The sequence below is a fragment of the Filicampus tigris genome, chromosome 9 (assembly GCF_054856515.1).
Source record: "Filicampus tigris isolate MCC_2025a chromosome 9, RoL_Ftig_1.0, whole genome shotgun sequence".
Taxonomy (NCBI): Eukaryota; Metazoa; Chordata; class Actinopteri; order Syngnathiformes; family Syngnathidae; genus Filicampus; species Filicampus tigris.
This window is the reverse complement of record NC_141225.1, coordinates 25,253,304-25,270,398: the sequence shown is the minus strand read 5'-3', so window position 1 is coordinate 25,270,398 and position 17,095 is coordinate 25,253,304. Positions and strand designations below refer to the sequence as shown.

At 48.7% G+C, this 17,095-nt stretch overlaps 2 protein-coding genes across 3 annotated transcripts; both read left to right on the top strand.

Annotated features, from left to right (window-relative positions):
• The first annotated feature begins 105 nt into the window (after window positions 1–105).
• rbl1 (retinoblastoma-like 1 (p107)) lies at window positions 106–12,360 on the top strand. Of its 2 annotated transcripts, XM_086041458.1 has the most exons (21): window positions 107–472; window positions 1,408–1,541; window positions 2,374–2,654; window positions 3,469–3,597; window positions 3,870–4,024; window positions 4,731–4,795; window positions 4,875–5,055; window positions 5,618–5,784; window positions 5,883–5,995; window positions 6,515–6,618; window positions 7,102–7,239; window positions 7,309–7,473; window positions 7,616–7,757; window positions 8,370–8,585; window positions 8,965–9,155; window positions 9,221–9,397; window positions 9,746–9,817; window positions 9,930–10,017; window positions 10,090–10,208; window positions 10,308–10,472; window positions 11,173–12,360. In XM_086041458.1, exons 1-21 carry the CDS (start codon window positions 311–313, stop codon window positions 11,368–11,370), a joined length of 3,162 nt encoding a protein of 1,053 aa, XP_085897584.1. In that variant the 5' UTR covers window positions 107–310; the 3' UTR covers window positions 11,371–12,360. The 2 variants fall into 2 exon arrangements, with proteins under 2 accessions (XP_085897583.1, XP_085897584.1); XM_086041457.1 differs by having other exon boundaries at window positions 106–472; window positions 7,102–7,473.
• Window positions 12,361–13,010: 650 nt separating this feature from the next.
• tmem74b (transmembrane protein 74B) lies at window positions 13,011–17,092 on the top strand. Its single transcript, XM_086040001.1, has 3 exons — window positions 13,011–13,131; window positions 13,938–14,150; window positions 15,377–17,092. The coding sequence occupies exons 2-3, from the start codon at window positions 13,986–13,988 to the stop codon at window positions 15,872–15,874; spliced, it is 663 nt and encodes a 220-aa protein (XP_085896127.1). The 5' UTR covers window positions 13,011–13,131; window positions 13,938–13,985; the 3' UTR covers window positions 15,875–17,092.
• The last annotated feature ends 3 nt before the right edge of the window (window positions 17,093–17,095 follow it).

Genomic DNA, 17,095 nt, shown 5'->3' with positions numbered 1-17,095 from the left:
ATTTTATTTTCATCTAACTGGAAACAATCCGGAAGTGATGAGACAACAGCAGCACTGGGTTGGGTGACTACCTCACGTGAGAGACACGCCCCTAGTCTCCTATTGGGCCTCGCTCGGCAGTTTTGGCGCCACTCGTTAGCGGAAGTGGAGCTAGGTCGTCGTCTCGGCCCCTGGACGAGCGTCGTGTTTTTGTTTTGGTTTACTTTCGCTTTGGGGGCATTTTTGTCTCTTTTTTTTTTTTTTAACTTCCCTCCCCTCCGCTGCGGCCACCACAAGTTTGCCGATCGCGACTGCCGCCCGGCCGTCCACGATGCGTGGCGACGAGTCGTCCGATTCGGAGTCGGGCCGCATGGAGGAGAGCGTCGCCCGGAGGAGTTTGGAGACGCTGTGTCAGGAGCTCAACATGGACGAGCGCACGGCCACCGAGGCCTTGGACAACTTCACGGCCATCTGGAACACGTACACGCTGGAGGTGAGCGGCAGGGGGGCACTTGGACACGGACAGCTTCCGCCTCACCAAACAAACAACGACTACCGCGACGCTGATGACGTCAGAATTTGGGCGTGAAAGGGTTAGCGGTCCGTCAGATGTCCGTACGTTGCCTTTTAAACTTGAACAAGCGATTGGAGTCATTTACAGATAAATGCTAACATATTACGATACATTTTGCGAGTGCACGGCGTGTTTAGCTTTAGCAGCTAAACTATGAAGAAGAAGTTTGCGATTCTTTTGATTTCTGACTGTCCCTGAAGGCAGCACCCGACGTCACCGATCTTTTGGAAACAGCCGCTGGTAAATGTGAAGGCCGAACAGTTCCTTGCACACATCTGAAATAAAACAATGCGCAGATTACTTTTAATAATCCATAATAATTAATCCTCTTCACTTATTTGGAGGCAATCTTAACTTTTTTTTTTTTTTTTAACTTTCAAGCTGCCGTTCTGATCAATATGAGCGGGGGCATGTTGGCCGTCGGGAAGCTCGGGAAAAGTCCCGTACGGCCGTGTTGTGCCGAAAACAGCACCCCTGCCGATAACTGCACCCCGTCATTATAAGTGTTGAACAACTCTTGGAGCAAGTTACTTTTCGATACATCCGATCTTACCAAATAGAAGGCTATTGATTTCGACGGATTTGAATAGCCTACATATTTGCAAGTACAGTATGTTGGCTATTAAAATATGTCGAAAACAATAGCTTTCTATTTGGTGATATCGGATGCATTGAAAAGTAACTTGCTCTGCCATTTGTTCCACCCCGATGGCGGGGGGTGGTCAGTTTTCGGCACCACAGTGGCCCATTCCTGGCCAAAATGGTCGCCTGCGCTTGAGCAGGACAGTACTGCGTTTTCTTGTACTTGTGTGAAAGTGACGCGTTGTTGTTGTTGGGTGTGTGCGTGCCTACAGGGCGAGGTGGTGCACTGGCTGGCGTGCTCGCTGTACGCCGCATGCCGGAAAGGAAGCATGCCCACCGTGGGCAAAGGCCTGATGGAGGGGAACTGCGTGTCGCTCACCAGGATCCTGCGCACCGCCAAACTCAGGTGCAAAAGGACCACACCAACACACCTCCAAAAAGTTCAAACAGTGCCAGCCTCAGTATGACGAGGTTTTAGGAAAAGTCTAAATTATGACAACGCAATCGCACTTTCTTGACAAAAAGTCATGATGGAAATAATATTTGAGATTTTTTTTTTACAAGTTAATACAGGGTTTAAAGTTGTTTTATTATGAAGAAATTTTACTCGGAGTAAATTATTATAAAAAATATGATTGAGTCACAATCTTTCCAAAAACAATCAACAGATTAAAGTTGTAATCTCAGGAGAAAGTATTTTGAGAGAGAAGTTTGGGCTAAGTAGTTGAAGATAAGATTGAAATTGTACTTTTCATAAAAGGGTATAAATAAAAAGAGAAAATGTAGTTTTGGTGGGATTAATTTTAGGGAAATTATGAGAGAGCTGTTTTTTAAGTGCAAGTATTTTGAGATTATTACTTGATGAAGTTAAAGTTGTAATTTTTTAAAACTTTTTTTTATTATTTTATTGGGTTAAAATTAGATTTGATTCCAAAAAAGAATGCTTTAAGATAATTAAGAAAACAAGTCTTAATATGAGAAAAGGAAGGAAAAAAACACCTTTGCTGGGCATAAAATTGTTTTTTTGGGGTCGGAAAATGTAAAATTGTGATATGAAAATTGCATTTTTGAGTAAAAAAAGCCCGAACACTGAGAGATTCTAGTTTAATTTCATTCAAAATTAAACATGGGCTTGATGTACTGTATATCACCATAAGGATAAGAAACCATTTGGTGATTCTGGTTGTAAAAAAAGAAATGTAGCGGGATTCAAGTTGGACTTTTCATGCGTCCGGCAGCCTGATCGAGTTCTTCTCCAAGATGCGCAAGTGGTCCGACATGTCCAACCTGTGCGAGAACTTCCGCGTGCGCATGGAGCGTCTGGAGCGCAACTTTGAGGTTTCCACCGTCATTTTCCGCAAGTTCCAGCCCATCTTCGCCGCCATGTTCCGCAGCCCGCCGGGCTCCGAGGCTCCGCCCCCTCCGCCGCGCCAGCCCCGCGGACGGAAGCACCGCCGGCTGCCCTGTCACACCGCCGACGTCTTCAAGTTCTGCTGGACGCTCTTCGTCTACACCAAAGGTAGGCCGACAAGTCTCGGCTCCTTGAATCGGCTGACGTTTTCCCAAAAGCCTGCGACCTTTTTGAAATTGGAAGGTGAGACGCTGGTTAATGCCGAGGGCTTCCACTTGGATACGCACTTGTGAAAGAACAAATTTGCTCAAACTACTATTAATTAGGGCCCGACCGAAATCGGGCCGCCTGATATTAGCTCTTTAAAAAACAACGACAACAACAACAAAAACAATCCGTTTTTTTTTCTTTTTTTCCCAAGACGTTAACCATCACAGCATAAGACCAAGATAATGACATTTATTGACACATGACATGATTATATGAGATGGGCGACGCCGACATGCATCGCCGCCATCTTTCAATGGCCCGATCACAAATTTGCGGGATCAAAGACGACAGCGCTTGCTTGGTCACTTGAGGCAATAGCGCAAGTCGTTTGCGGTGACATTTTATTTGGGGAAATCGGTGGCAGGCTCGCTAGGTGTGCTCTCTCTCGCATGCTTCAAAATGTACGGGCCTCAAACTGGGGCCTTTGCGTTCTATTAGTTCGCCGCTAGATGGCAAATAAATTCTACACACTGTCCCTTCAAAAGGTTATGACAGCACGATGCTATTTGTCAGCCCGTCTACGGTGCTTTGTGTTGGGCGTTAACATTAAGCTAGCTAAAGGCCAAGTTGTGTGGTTGTTTTCAATACACGGGCTGGAACACTCTTTGTTTCTGTTTCAAGTCGACTTGATGCCCGGGCGTGGCATTGAAGCGTGTGAAGCCTTTCCATATGATCCAGACTGTGCTTGTATCCATTTGTACTTGCGCACCAGGTAACTTTCACATGATCGGTGACGACCTGGTCAACTCGTACCACCTGCTGCTGTGCTGTCTGGACCTGGTTTTCGGAAACGCGCTGATGTGCGCCAACAGGAAGGAGCTCATCAACCCCGACTTCATCGGTCAGAAACGCACACTACCTCACTCTTTCAAAGGGGGGCCAGTTGGGGACAGTGGACCTTTTCCATTGCTTTCTCCAAAAACATTTGACATTCGAGTACATCGTGAGTTCTCTGCCTTTTTCTGAAAATGTGTCAGTGAGCAGCCCGCCCCTCCCCACGCCCCACCCCGTTGTCACAGCGGGGCCCATTCGAATAGGGGAAAAAGATCGGCGGAGGTTCAATTCCAGCGTGGGAAAAAGTGAAAATCCGAGCGTGTGTTGCGTGTCTGCCAGGTACATCGGGGGATGAAGTCCAGGCGTGCGCCGACGAGGCGTCTCCGTGCGTGCTGGAGAGATTGTGCGAGCTTCACGACGGCCTGGTGGTGGAAGCCAAAGGCATCAAGCAGCACTACTTCAGGCCTTACATGCACAAGCTCTTCCGCAAACAGGTACGCAAAGCCACTTCCTTACAGTATGTCGTGTCCCCTGCAGCAATTTGTCCCAAAGTGTCCACCACCCACCAATGGCTCCTCGTGTGTTCTAGATGATTTCTTTTTTTTTGCACTGATCATTTTTTTTCCTCTAGCACATCAGGTTTTCATCATGATTATATAAGATAATATGTAATAGAGTAGTATATTTGGTCATATTTATGAATTTAAAAAGTTCAGCAACTGTTGGCATTTTTTCTGGGACATGGTTACACATGGTATTGCGCAAGCTTTTATAGGTCAAACTTAGTAAAAAGTAAAAAATACCACACAAAAAAAAAATGAAATCAGCGTGAAAAATACGTTGAGGGAAACAACTTGGATTAAAATGAGCCGTTGACCAGTATTATTTGATGATTTGCGAGTTGCGGGTACTATTTTTGTCCACTTGGGGTGGTCATTCTCATGTCTTCACTGTCATATCTGTAACTTTGAATGTTTGCTTTAAAAGGCGGGGCGGGGCGGGGCCTGGCCTGTTGAGTGACACTGGAGCCAGCCAGGGAGAGTGTTGTGTTAACTCCTGTTGGCTCAAAATGGCAGCTGGCTGTCCATTTATTATTCTTTTCAAATGATCCACATGAAATCCGAAAAGAAGTTCGGTCTGGCGAGGGAAGACTCACGCTTCTCCAGAAAGAATCTCTGACTTGATGTTGTTCCCGATCAGATCCTGAAGGGCAACGAGGATCTTCTGACCGAACTCTTGGATCCTCACAACTTTATTGACAACAAGTAAGTCGTGGCTCGTTCGCTTGGCGCGGTTTTGCGTCGGGGCCTCCCGACTGACGCCTTGCTGTGGCTTTGCTCTCAGCAAAGCGCTCAACCGCCAGTACGAGGAGTACGTCTTGACGGTGGGAGACTTCGACGAGCGTGTCTTCCTGGACGCCGACGCCGACGAGGAAATCGGAACGCCCAGGAAAAGTTTCCAGTGGCCCAGCGGCGCGGGACAGGCCACCGGCGCTCAGACGCAGCTGCAGCATCACATGGAGAAGGTCAAATGTCCTGACGCTAACGCAAATGTAGCATGCTAACAGAAAGGCGCCGACACTAGCTGGAGCGGGAACACACTGATGCAAATGAATAGCTAGTGGCATGAACAGAAACACGCTGACGCCATCAGACTCGTGCTATTGCTAACGAGAACGAGTGCTGACGAAATCGCACTGGCAGGAACACATCAAAGCTCATCAAAACAAATGCTAACAGAGAGACACTGAGGCTAATTGGAACAGGCACGCACCATTGCTAATGATATTGCAAGCAGGAAATTGCTGATGCTAAAGATAATGAGCGCTAACAGAATCACATTAGGGTCAACAACACACCAATGCTCATGACAAGAAATGCTAACGGAGGGACACAGAGGCGAACGGGAACAGGCAATTACTGATGCTAAAGATAACGGGCGCTAACGGAATCGGGACTGGCGGCAAGTGGAGCAGGACCCCACAAATGCTAATAAGAAGTTGGTGACGCTAACAGGAAAAATGGAACAGGAATGCACTACTGCTAATGCTAAGGCGCGTGGCTAACAGGAAGCGCAACTGTGTGCAGTCAGCCTCCCTGGCGCCTTCTACGCCTCTGACGGGTCGGGCGTACCTGAAGGAGAAGGACGTGCCGGTGACGCCCGTGTCGTCGGCCACGCAGAGCGTCAGCCGTCTTCAGAGCATGGTGGCCGGGCTCAGGAGCGCGCCCGGCGAGCAGCTGCTGCGCATCTTCAAGTAACCTTGCCTTCACTGACAGCTTTCTGTCCCAGTTAAAAAAAAAAAAAAAAAGATGCTTTAACGAGGAGAAAAACCCCAACTGTTTTGGACTTTAGGTCGTGCTCCAGAGACCCCACGGAGTCCATCGTGAGCCGGGTGAAGACGCTGGGACAGACCTTCAAAGAACAGTACACCAACGACTCGGACCACTCGTCGGGGTCGCACATCGGTACGTGCTCGCGCGGGAATTTTCAAGCAGGGTGGGCACAGAGACCCGGTCCAAACGCAAATAGCGGAAAGCCGCGTATAATTGACCACCATTACGATTGCATTTAAAAGGGAAGTCAACCCAAACATTTTTTTTCCAGCAATAGCTTCTATGCAGGCCCACTAGTTGAAACAAGGCATTCGGATTAATATTGCCTTGGTGGAATTAGAATGAATCCAGACGTTTTTTAGCCATGTCGGAGTGGGCGGCCATTTTGTCATTTCTGCCGACGGAAAATGACATCACAGTTGCTCAGGTAGCGACCAATCAAGGCTGACATGTTTTCTGAAGCTGAGCCGAATGTATGTAGATCTATATATGTAATGTTTTTTATTTTATTTATATACATATGTAATCTTATATGTATGTATATACGGTATGTCAATATTTCTGTTGATATATTTGACCTTATTTCTCAAGTACACAAAATGTCTGCATGTGCATGTGGTGGTATGTAATGTTCATTGTGTGTGTGGGCAGATTTTGCTGAGAGTCGCCTGAAGCTAGCCGAGATTCTCTTCTACAAAGTTCTGGAGAACGTCTTGATGCAGGAGACCAAGAGGCTGCAAGGGAAAGACATGAGTGTATGCACGCACGCACGCACGCACGCACAAGCATGTCAATGCAACACCCTCAACTCATTCACTGCCACCGACGTGTACAGTATTGCTGAGTATGTTTTTCAAACTCGGGTTTGTACAGCACAGTCATGACGCCAGTAGATGGCGGCGTTGCTTTGCTTTGCTTCAATGGTCTTTCCTTTGTAATGCGGTTTTCCGCCAAATTGGGAATCCACTTTTGAGCGGAAGATAAAGCTCGGTACGGAATCGTATTAATTACGAGGGCGAGAAATGGAAACGCGTTGGGAGTGGGACAAGTTTATCCACCCGACACTTGAACCGCGGCTGTGCATGTGTGTGTGTGTGGTAGAAACAGCGCAAGCATTGTGCGTGTTTATTTTCATGTGAGTGTTTTGTTGCGTTTTTTAGTGTGCAATTGTGCATGCATAACGTGCGCACGTGTGTGTGTGCGTGCGTGCGTGCATGCATTGTGTGCGCGCGTGGCAGGCTCTACTGGAGCAGGACATCTTCCACTGCTCTCTTCTGGCGTGCTGCCTGGAGGTGGTTTTGTTCTCCTACAGTTCGCAGCGAACTTTCCCGTGGATCATCAACGTCTTCAAGCTGGCCCCCTTCTACTTCTTCAAGGTCTGTCACGCACTCGTACGCCCGCGCACACGCACGGGATCTCCTCACGGCTCGCCGACGCGCGCGCAGGTGATCGAGGTGTTCATCCGCTCCGAGGAAGGCCTGTCCCGAGACATGGTCAAGCATCTGAACCTGGTGGAGGAGCAGGTGCTGGAGAGCCGAGCCTGGACCGCAGACTCCGCCCTGTGGGACGCCTTGAGCGCCGCCGGCAATAAGGTGCCCAGCGTCGAGGAGGTCAGTGCGGCGCCGCAAATGAGCCGCCGGCAACGATAACATCAGTCGTGACATTCAGTCCCACTTGAACCAAAAGATGATGTCGGCCAATCACTTTCCTGGGCCGGCACCGTGTGGCAATATTTTTCGCTCTTTGCTCCAGGTGAACTTCCCATCCAGTCTGGACTCTGGCGGTTGCGCTTCCGGCGGCATCACTCCGGCCCACCTGCCCCTGGTGGCGCTGTCGCCCATCGTGCATCCTCGCATCCGAGAGGTCCGCTCGGGCGCAGGCAGCATGCGCAAAGGTAAGCGGCCCATCGGCGTCCCTCGGCTTTTCCGGGGCCGGCCCGGCCCCATATTGTTGTCTAACTTAACCTTGCGGCAACATTTAGGACTGTGCAAATAATCGAAATTCAATTACATTAATTAGATAATTAATTGTATCAAATTGTGTTTGGAACTTAGATAATTATAGTCTTTCAAAACCATTTATTTGTCTTTGTATTTTTTACGTTGCAGCATTTTCTTGTTTTGCACCCAGAAAATAAATAATGGTGATATCAATTATTAGCAGAAGAATCGGGATTTTAAAAAAAAAATTTTTTTTTTACATTCTTCAGTAATCGTCCCGGGAATGCGTTTACCCCAAATCACCAGTTTTGGACCAAACAGTGGGCAAACAAACCCAACAAGACACAAGAAGATGGGGACGTACTGCAAAACGGAATACACAACAAAACCATTTCATGCATTGAAATACATCACATCGCTGAATTGCCAGCTTCATGCTAGCACGCGATGTGAAACGCGATCTCCTCCTTGTTTGAGATCACGTTGCCAAGTGAAATGTTGCTGCCGGCCTGGCGTCGATGAAGTCATGCGTTGATTTGCCGCGTCCTTGTTGTCGTCCCCCGCAGAGGTTGCGCCGTCCCCGCTGTCGGTGCACGAGCGCTACAGCTCTCCGGCCGCCGGCAGCGCCAAGCGCCGTCTGTTCGGCGACGACCCGCCGGCCCCCGCGACGCCGCCCGGCCCCGTCGCGTCTCCCGCCAAGCGCCTGACGCTCAGCTCCGCCGGCACCCTGAAGATCGGCCCGCAGGCGGGCCAGACCACCGTGCTCAGCATACCGCTGCAAGGTGGGACAAGCTAGCTGCATTCTCTGGGAAAAAAAATACAAATAAAAAAAAAAATGTGCCACTTCAAACGCCTCGAAAATCCTCCAAAACAAATGCAGTCATAATTCCCCAAATAAATTGAGGCAACTATTTCAATCATCAAGTTTTGAGTCTTGTCCAAATGATCAGATTTCAGCCTCTCAACAGATTTCTGTCATGAAAATGAACGTTTGTGTTGAACGAAAAGACGACGTTTGCACGCGTTTGCTCTTACGCTCCTCGGTTGTCTTTTCAACGACGGCAATTGGCCGATAATGCGCTTTCGCGCCAATTCCAATGTGATCTGATGATTGAACACAATCAAAGGGGCTCTGACTAACACGTGTCGTTGCGCCGTCAGGCGGCGGCGGCGGCGAGCGCACCATCACGCTGATCCCCGTCCATTCGTGCGACCCGTCGGCCGGCGGCCCCACTCAGTTCCTGCTGACGGCATCGCCCGGCCGCCCGCTTCCCGCGCCCGTCGCCGCCGACGCCCAGCCGGCAGGCGGCCGGCCGCAGCGCACCGGATCCCTGGCGCTTTTCTTCCGCAAGGTGCGAAGGCCGCCCGTGCGGCGACTCGGTCCCTCTGCTCTTCTGACCTGCGTGCGCGTGTGCAGGTGTACCACCTGGCCAGCGTGCGCCTTCGCGATCTGTGCGCCCGACTGGACATCTCGTCGGAGCTGCGTGCAAAGATCTGGACGGCCTTTGAACACGCTCTGCTTCACGCCACCCGACTCATGAGGGACCGGCACCTGGACCAGATGCTGCTCTGCACCGTCTACATCATCGCCAAAGTCGGACACGCACACCATACTACGCACTCACACGCTCACCTACACGCACAATACGCTACGCTAGCTCACGCACATACTATATTACAATCACTCTCTGTTACACAAACGGCTAGCTAATGCTGGCATGTTAATGTGATTAGTCGTCTAAGAGCTAATGCTAGCATGCTCATGCGATTAGTCGTTCGAGAGCTAATGCTAGCATGCTAATGCGATTAGTCGTCTAAGAGCTAATGCTAGCATTGAGCGGCCCGAGGGAACCGAATCTCGTTGTACTCTGAGCACAATGACAATAAAGGTATTCGTATTCGGAAGGTTAACGCTCGGTTGCGTGTGCGCTTTGTGCCGCAGATCTCCAAGGAGGCGCACACGTTCCAGGACATCATGAAGTGTTACCGCAGCCAACCGCAGGCCAGCAGCCACGTGAGGACACGCCCACCTGCCGACAGCCTACAGATAGTCACTAGCGGTCTGTTGCAGTGGTGACACGCTTATATACGTGTGTGCGCGTGTTGTGTTGTGTGCGTGTGTGCAGGTTTACCGCAGCGTCCTCCTGCGTCGCGCTCCCAGACAGCAGGGGGCGCTATCAGACGAGAACATGGAGGTTGATGCTGAAGCAGAATGTAAGCTCACCCGCTAAGCGTAGCATGCTAACGCAATCGCAAACTCTTGACATCAACTTTTCCTTTTTGCAGCTTCTGAGACGACGCAAACGGGCGAGGAGGAACGCGGCGACCTGATCCAGTTTTACAACAACGTCTACTTTCTCAAGATGAAAAGTTTTGCGATGCGATACGCCGCGCATGACAACAGGGTGCGTGCGCGCACACCACCACGCAAGTGCAACAATTCCAACAAAGGACTCAAAATGAACTTGCTCTCTTTTGTGTGTGTGTGTGTGTGTGTGTGTCAGATGGACGCCCCGCCCATGTCTCCGTTCCCTTCAGTGCGTTGCCACCCGCCGTCTCCTCGCCGAGTGTCTCAGCGTCATTGCGTTTACGTGTCGCCCCACAAAGCGTCCACGGGAGGCCTGGCGCCAAACTCGGTCACCTTCCGCATCAACAGCAGCCCCTCCAAGGTAAGCTCACCTCACCTCACCTCACCTCACCTCACAGACAAGCTACTAGTCCACAGACGACGTATTCTTTCACTTTGGGACGTTGACTTTTTGGGCCAATCATTGTCCAGTATCAAAAACATGAAAAAAGAAATCATTTTGTCTGTTTTTTTTTTTTTTTTTTTTTTTTTTTTTTAATTATTATTGTTAGTTATGTAATTTTTTTATAGTTAGCTAGTTAGAGTCTGACTTACTAGGTGTCAAAAAATGTGAAGAGTAATTTTGTCACTGATTTTAATTAACGTGATTGTTTGCGAGTTAGTTGCTCAATTAGTGACACATTTTTCTCCTGGCAAGTATGAAAAAGCTGACGTAGAAACTTTTTTTTTTAGTTCATATTTTACAGTTACTCAATTAAAAAAAAATAGGGATGTTAGAATACTAGTGCGAGTATTCACACTTTGAGTACTCACCGAAACCGGGTAACGATAGCGCTAGTATTTTTAAAATGAAATTTCATTTAACCCAATGAACAACTACTGCCAAGAAGGGCTTAGGTGTTGGTGGCTGGTATCGGGAGCCTCCACGAGTAGCTTATACCTTAAAATAAGGCCGATACCAGATATCGGTATTCATCCGATTATTGTCTTTGGTGTTTGTTACTCGGTCGCATACTTTTTTCCGCCGTGCTAAAGCTAACCCATGTTCCTTTCTACCTCAGGACCTGTCTGACATCAACCGTATGCTGCGCCAAGGTTGCAACGGCCGCAAGAGAGCCCTCGGTATGGAGGGCGAGCTGATGATGTCGTCAGCGTGCGACTCCCCCAGCAAGCGGGCGTGTCCCGAGAACAGCGCCAGCGGCCCCGACATTTTGCTAAAGAGGCTACAGGACGTTGTGTCGGAGAGGCAGAGCCACTGATGGATTGGCTTCCATCAAAAATGCGCCGACGCTAGCATGCTAATATGAATGCGTTATCTCCTTAACATGACTGTTAGCTATAGTGCTAATGCTGCCATGCTAACGTTACTGGTCATTACTTGAGCTAAGGCGTATGACCAGTCACTGTGACGCTAACGCTAGCTTGCTAACATGACTGGTCATGACAGACCTAACATCAACTCCTTAATGTGACTTTTAACGTGGTAGCGAAAGCTGTCAAACTTAACATGACCAGTCAGTTACAGAGCTAATGCTGACATGACTGGTCATTACAACGCTGACCTGTTAAAAGTAAACGTGACCTAACTGACGCATGACCGGTTGCTGTGGAGCTAAAGCTAGCATACTAACGTGACTTTTCGTTCACGTAAAGTTTGCCAACTTTGGTACGTGTGAACTGTCATTACCCAGCTCACGCTACTCAGACACAACTGGTTGCGTGGGGATAATGCAAGCTAACGTTTGTCAATTTGAATGTGATAATGTCTTTGTGGGACTCCGCAAAAGGACTTTATGGTGTTACATAAACGTAAATGTGTACGTTTTTATTTGTTCCACTCGAGTCAAGGACAACTATCAGCCTGTGATGCTAACTGTTAGCATGCTGCAAGGGTTTATTTTATTTGTTCTGGCTGTCAATCCAAATTATTACATTGTCTATGTTGTCATGAGAAGTTTGTAAATGTTTTTGAAAAGGTTTTTTGTTTTTTGTTTTTTAATCTGCTCGACTAATGTCAATGTCCTCGCGTGTTTGTGTGTGTGTAGCATCTACACACGTGTTTGGCGAGAGTATTGAACTTTTTCTTAATCTTATCTGTGTGTAACTTTGTAGGTTGATTTGTGAAATTTAAATCCATTTCAAAAAAGCAACGTATTTGAAGTGTTTGTCTTTGTACCACACTCTAGTAATAGTAATGGAGTACATTATGCCTAATCTCCAATCTATACATTAAAATTACAGTAAGACTATTTTCTCAGGAAGCCTTCTTCAATCATTCATTGCTCATATATATACATTTATACACATACATTTAGTTATGTGCACATTTCACAACTACATGGTCTGGGTTTTTTTTTTTTTCACAAAAAACGCCTTACTGTACATGGTGGGTTTTTATTCCTATCAAACAATGCCTTTGAGCATTCAACATGATGCTAATACTTTTTCTGTTACAACAGCTTGTCAGCAACAAGATGACCATAGTTGAGTGGTTAGAGCAGATCACTGTGACATCAACGACCAGGATTCAATTCCAGCCTAAAACAGCTTTCAATTGAACTTCTTGTACGTCTCATGTTTTCACATATTGTTGGATATAATAAATCATCTCAACATCTCAAAGTCGTTCCTTTTTTTTCGCCAAAAAACGCCTTACTAAAAAACGTCTTACATGGTCGTTTTATTTTTTCTTTTAAATGCCTTACTATTTTTCACAAAAAACGCGTAAGGCGTTGAGTTGTTTGTTCAAAATTCCACAGCCTTTTGGCTGTGGTCTAGACTTTATAGGTGGGGGGGGGGGGGTAAGAAAATCTCAGTCTTTCTCGTGTTAATGGACTTCTTTTGGGCTCGGAAGTGTAGTCTGAGTTGGAGCGCGAGCGCGCCCTCTGGCGGCCAGCCACGGTACATCAGGGTGCCGCGTCTGCCTCTTGTGCTCATGCGCGTTGCTGCGCGCTGGTCCCTCTTTCGTCGTCCTCCTCTTGTCGTCCATCCATCTTCCCCTCCTGCCTGCTTGCCGCCAGGTAAACGCTCTCCTCCTTTTCCTTTTCCTGCTTTCTAACCCTGATCCGATTCGGCGGGTGATTGATCATGTCGCGCGCGCGCGCGCGCGCGCGTGGAGTCAAGTGATCCCAATACCGTCACAAGGTCGCGCGCGCGTTTAGCCCCGTACGCATGCGCGTGAGAGCTGACACGGTAGTGGGTGGTCGTCTTTGCATTTTGGTGAGATGGAGGTTGGGGGCTCTTCATAATATGTCGTCATAATGTCACGTTTCTTTCAAGAGAATTAAAAAAAAAAAAACGACATGATGGTGAAAAGTGAGTCTAATATGATGCATTAGATTAAAATGCTTATAATAATTTCATACGTAAAAGTTCCCAACATTTTAACATTCTTCATTTGTAAAAGATGTAAAAAAAAAAAAAAAAAGAAACCTAAACAAAACCCACTGTTATTTAGTACAACGAACAAGCTTTTTAGTTTTTGGACATACACATGAAGAAGATCAGCACTCATTTTACACAGATTTTTTTCACTTTCAAAATTTCCAAAATGTAAAGTGCACTATAAACGCAATTTATTGTGTATTTAATGTGTTACTGTCAGAATAAATAAGCTCAAATTTTAACATTATCAAATGTTATGTAAATGTGAAGAAAAAAAAAGTGAACCACTGTTGGCAGAGGAAAAAATTTGGGCTTAAGCGGCTAATGTTTGTGGTGTCATGTCACCGATCAGAAACTCACTAGCGAGTGTAAAATAATGTGGACTAACTCCCTATAAAAATGCGAATAATGACGGGGATGATGATGACGTCATTTTGTCCAGTGAGGAAGATGCCTATTGGAGCAGGCGCGACGACCCAATCGCATTTCCATGGACTCATCACCGGACAACGTCGAGCTCCGCGAGCTGCCTGACGCTAACAAGGCTAGCGACGTCTGCCGAGGATTCCGCAACGCTTCCTACCAGCCCGACCGTGAGCAGCAACGCCACCGGGAGGCCGCGGGCTGCTCTCCGACCACCTCGAGAAGCTGCCGGGTTCGTCTTCTTCTCTCATTTTTCGCAGAGGGACGCGAGGTTCAAAGAGGCTACAATCATTGGCGATGCAGAAAGATTAGTCACATTGGCTACGAAATCAGAGTCAGGATGGAGTAGGGACGCAGCGGAGTCAAGTCACAGTAGATAGAAAGGCAGTAAGCACGTGCAGGAGAGTCCGAAGAGAGACAAGAAAACTCTGGACGTGTAAGGGGAGCACAGTCACATGAGATACAGAGAGTAGAGTCAAGACTAGAGTCACAGTAAACACACGAGTTTGAGAAGATACAAAAAGTCGAGACAAATGGAAGGGGAGTGGAAACAGGGTCATATTAGATACCGACTCACTGTGAAGACAAGAGGGCGCAGAGGTGGATACAAAAGTCAAGACCGGTCTTTGGAGAGCCTAAACTCGAAGGTTCCGTACAGAGAGCAGAGCCACCGTGGACGAGTCACAGCGATGGGAGAACCGGGTCCAGAAAGTCGGAAGCGCGCGCGGCTCAAGACAACTCGGTGGATTTGAAGCACGTGCGGCTCAAGGCAAACTGTGGCAGCTTTTCGGCTTTCCGGACCTGGCTCTCCCATCGCTGATGAGTCAGTGTAAGCGCAGGATCGGGTTAGCGCAGCAGATACAAAGCGTCGAGGCAAACATGAGGGTAGAAAGTGTCCCGATAGCTACAGACGCCTAAATAAAGACAAAAGGCAAGAACGGGTGTGAGTCACAGTCAAGAAAAGGAAAGCGAGAAGAATCAGAGCGATTAGTGCCGGCAGACTTGCAAATAAGAGTCCCGAGGACTCAAGAGAACCCAGTCAGAGTAGATACAAGCAGAATCGAAGAACGATAGAGTGTGTCAAAGGAGATACAGAGATCACACAAGGACATTTGCAGTAGAAACTCAGATATGCGGCAAGCTGAGTAGATTCTTCTTCACCCGTGGTGGAGAGCTACGGGTCGTGACCTAAAAAACCCCAGTCCCGGGTAGATGACTTTCCTCCTCTGGCTGTAGATCTCGAGTGAAATCAAGTAGAGGCACAGCAAGTTCCAGGAGAGTCAAAGTAGATTGAAATGGCGCAGGGCGGGAGGAAGTTGGCTCATAGTCGAAAAAAAGCGGCAAAGTAGAAGCCGAGTGCAGAGGGAAGGAAAATGGAAGGAAAATGGAAGGAAAATGTGCAGCTTGGGACACCGCAAGCAAGTGAAATCGAATCACCGTTGTTTCGTCTCCCGTCAGGACCGGTCGTTTCCGTCCGGCGGCGACGATGACGACGGGGCCACCCGGACCGTCCCCGACGGCGGCGACGGCGGCGGGGGGCGCGCGTGCGACTCGGGCCTGGCCGCCGCCGTGGTGCTGCTGGTGAGCGGCATCGCGCTGGTCCTGGTGGCCTACGCCGTCCCCAGGGAGGCCCGCGTGGACCGCGACGCCGTGTCGGCCCGCCGGATGGAGCAGCTGGAGCTGTACTACGCCCGGCTGGGCTCGCACCTGGACAAGTGCATCATCGCCGGCCTGGGGCTGCTCACCCTGGGCGGGATCTTGCTCTCCCTCCTCCTCATGGCCTCCGTGTGCCGGGGCCGCGCCCTCTGCCTGTTGCCGTACCGCAGCCGCCGCCGGGCGCCCTTCGTCCTGCCCAAGCGGACGTACGGCTCCGTCAACATGAGGATGAAGCAGCTCGCCGCCGACGGCGAGGACCCGCCGGTGACGAGCGAGCGGCCGGGACCCGCGGCCCAGTGACGCCTCTGCCGGCAAAGCGGCTCGCTTGTGCGCTTCCCCGGCGTGGCCAATCCGTCACGTCACGCGTGCTTTTGGGGCGCCCGCTGCGAGGGGAACGTTAACAAAAGGCGGACGCTGGGGCGAAAAACGTCTTGGGACGCAAAAGTGAAGGAAGTGCAGAATTGGAATGCAAATAAAGTAAGAAACAACCAAGTGCAGGAAATGCGCAACTGGGGAGGGGAATGTGAAGAAATTGGGATCGTTCCAACTCAATTGAACATCGACAGTTCGGCAAGTATGGACTAGAAAAAGCGAATTTGGACAAAGTTTTGGGTCAAAAAAGGGATGAAAATGTGAAGAAATTGCCGTCATTTGGATAAAACGTTTTGCGACCCCAAAGTTCAACAGGACAACAGCCTTAGGACACCAAAAGTTGCGTTTGGGTGGGGGGTGGGACGCAGACTTCTGAGCAAAGGCTTGTCCCAAAACGTTTGTCCTCCGACTGTTACAAGGCGCAGATAAGCTTGAGATTCAAACACGGCTTCATGACATTTGGACTTTTTTCTGGTGTGGCAGCAATATGCTTCCGTATGTAAAAGGGTACGATAAGCCTTAGAAACATCTCGTTCATCCAACAGTCATGCTAATGTGTAATGGAAGCGCACGCACGCACGCACGCACAACCCTCCAAAGTGGAACACGCCACAAGTGGTGCCATTCAGAGTTCACGCGAGGCTTCTGCAAAGCTTGTGGTGTACCCGTGACAAAAACCCCAGTGGGGAAATAGTTTTGCGTTCTTCATACAAACACACCAACAACTCCACGTTCACCTGTATGACTTAAGAAGGTATAAATGGGACCTCAAACGTGAGCAGTTCACAACGTTGCAACCGTGGTGACAAGTTTGATCCTGTTTCTGATGGGGGTTTTTTTATGGTTTGTGATCGGAACTTGGGTCCTGTTCTACTTTGGAGGTTCGGCTGTGCAATCTGGTGACTACAACTGTCATTAAAAGGGGGAAAAAGTAGACCGTTTGTTGCCGAGAAGCTAATGCTAGCAGGCTAGCGGACAACGCGTAGCACGCTAACACCCGTGCGGCATTTTTGTTGTCGTTTTTTGTGTGTGAAAACGAGCTCACGAAGAAGTAAAAATGGCGCCGTTGAGGTTGGACTTGGTGTCGGTGTCGTAATTCTTGATCAGGAACACACTTTGAAATAAAAGTTGACGGTTTGAGCAGGACGC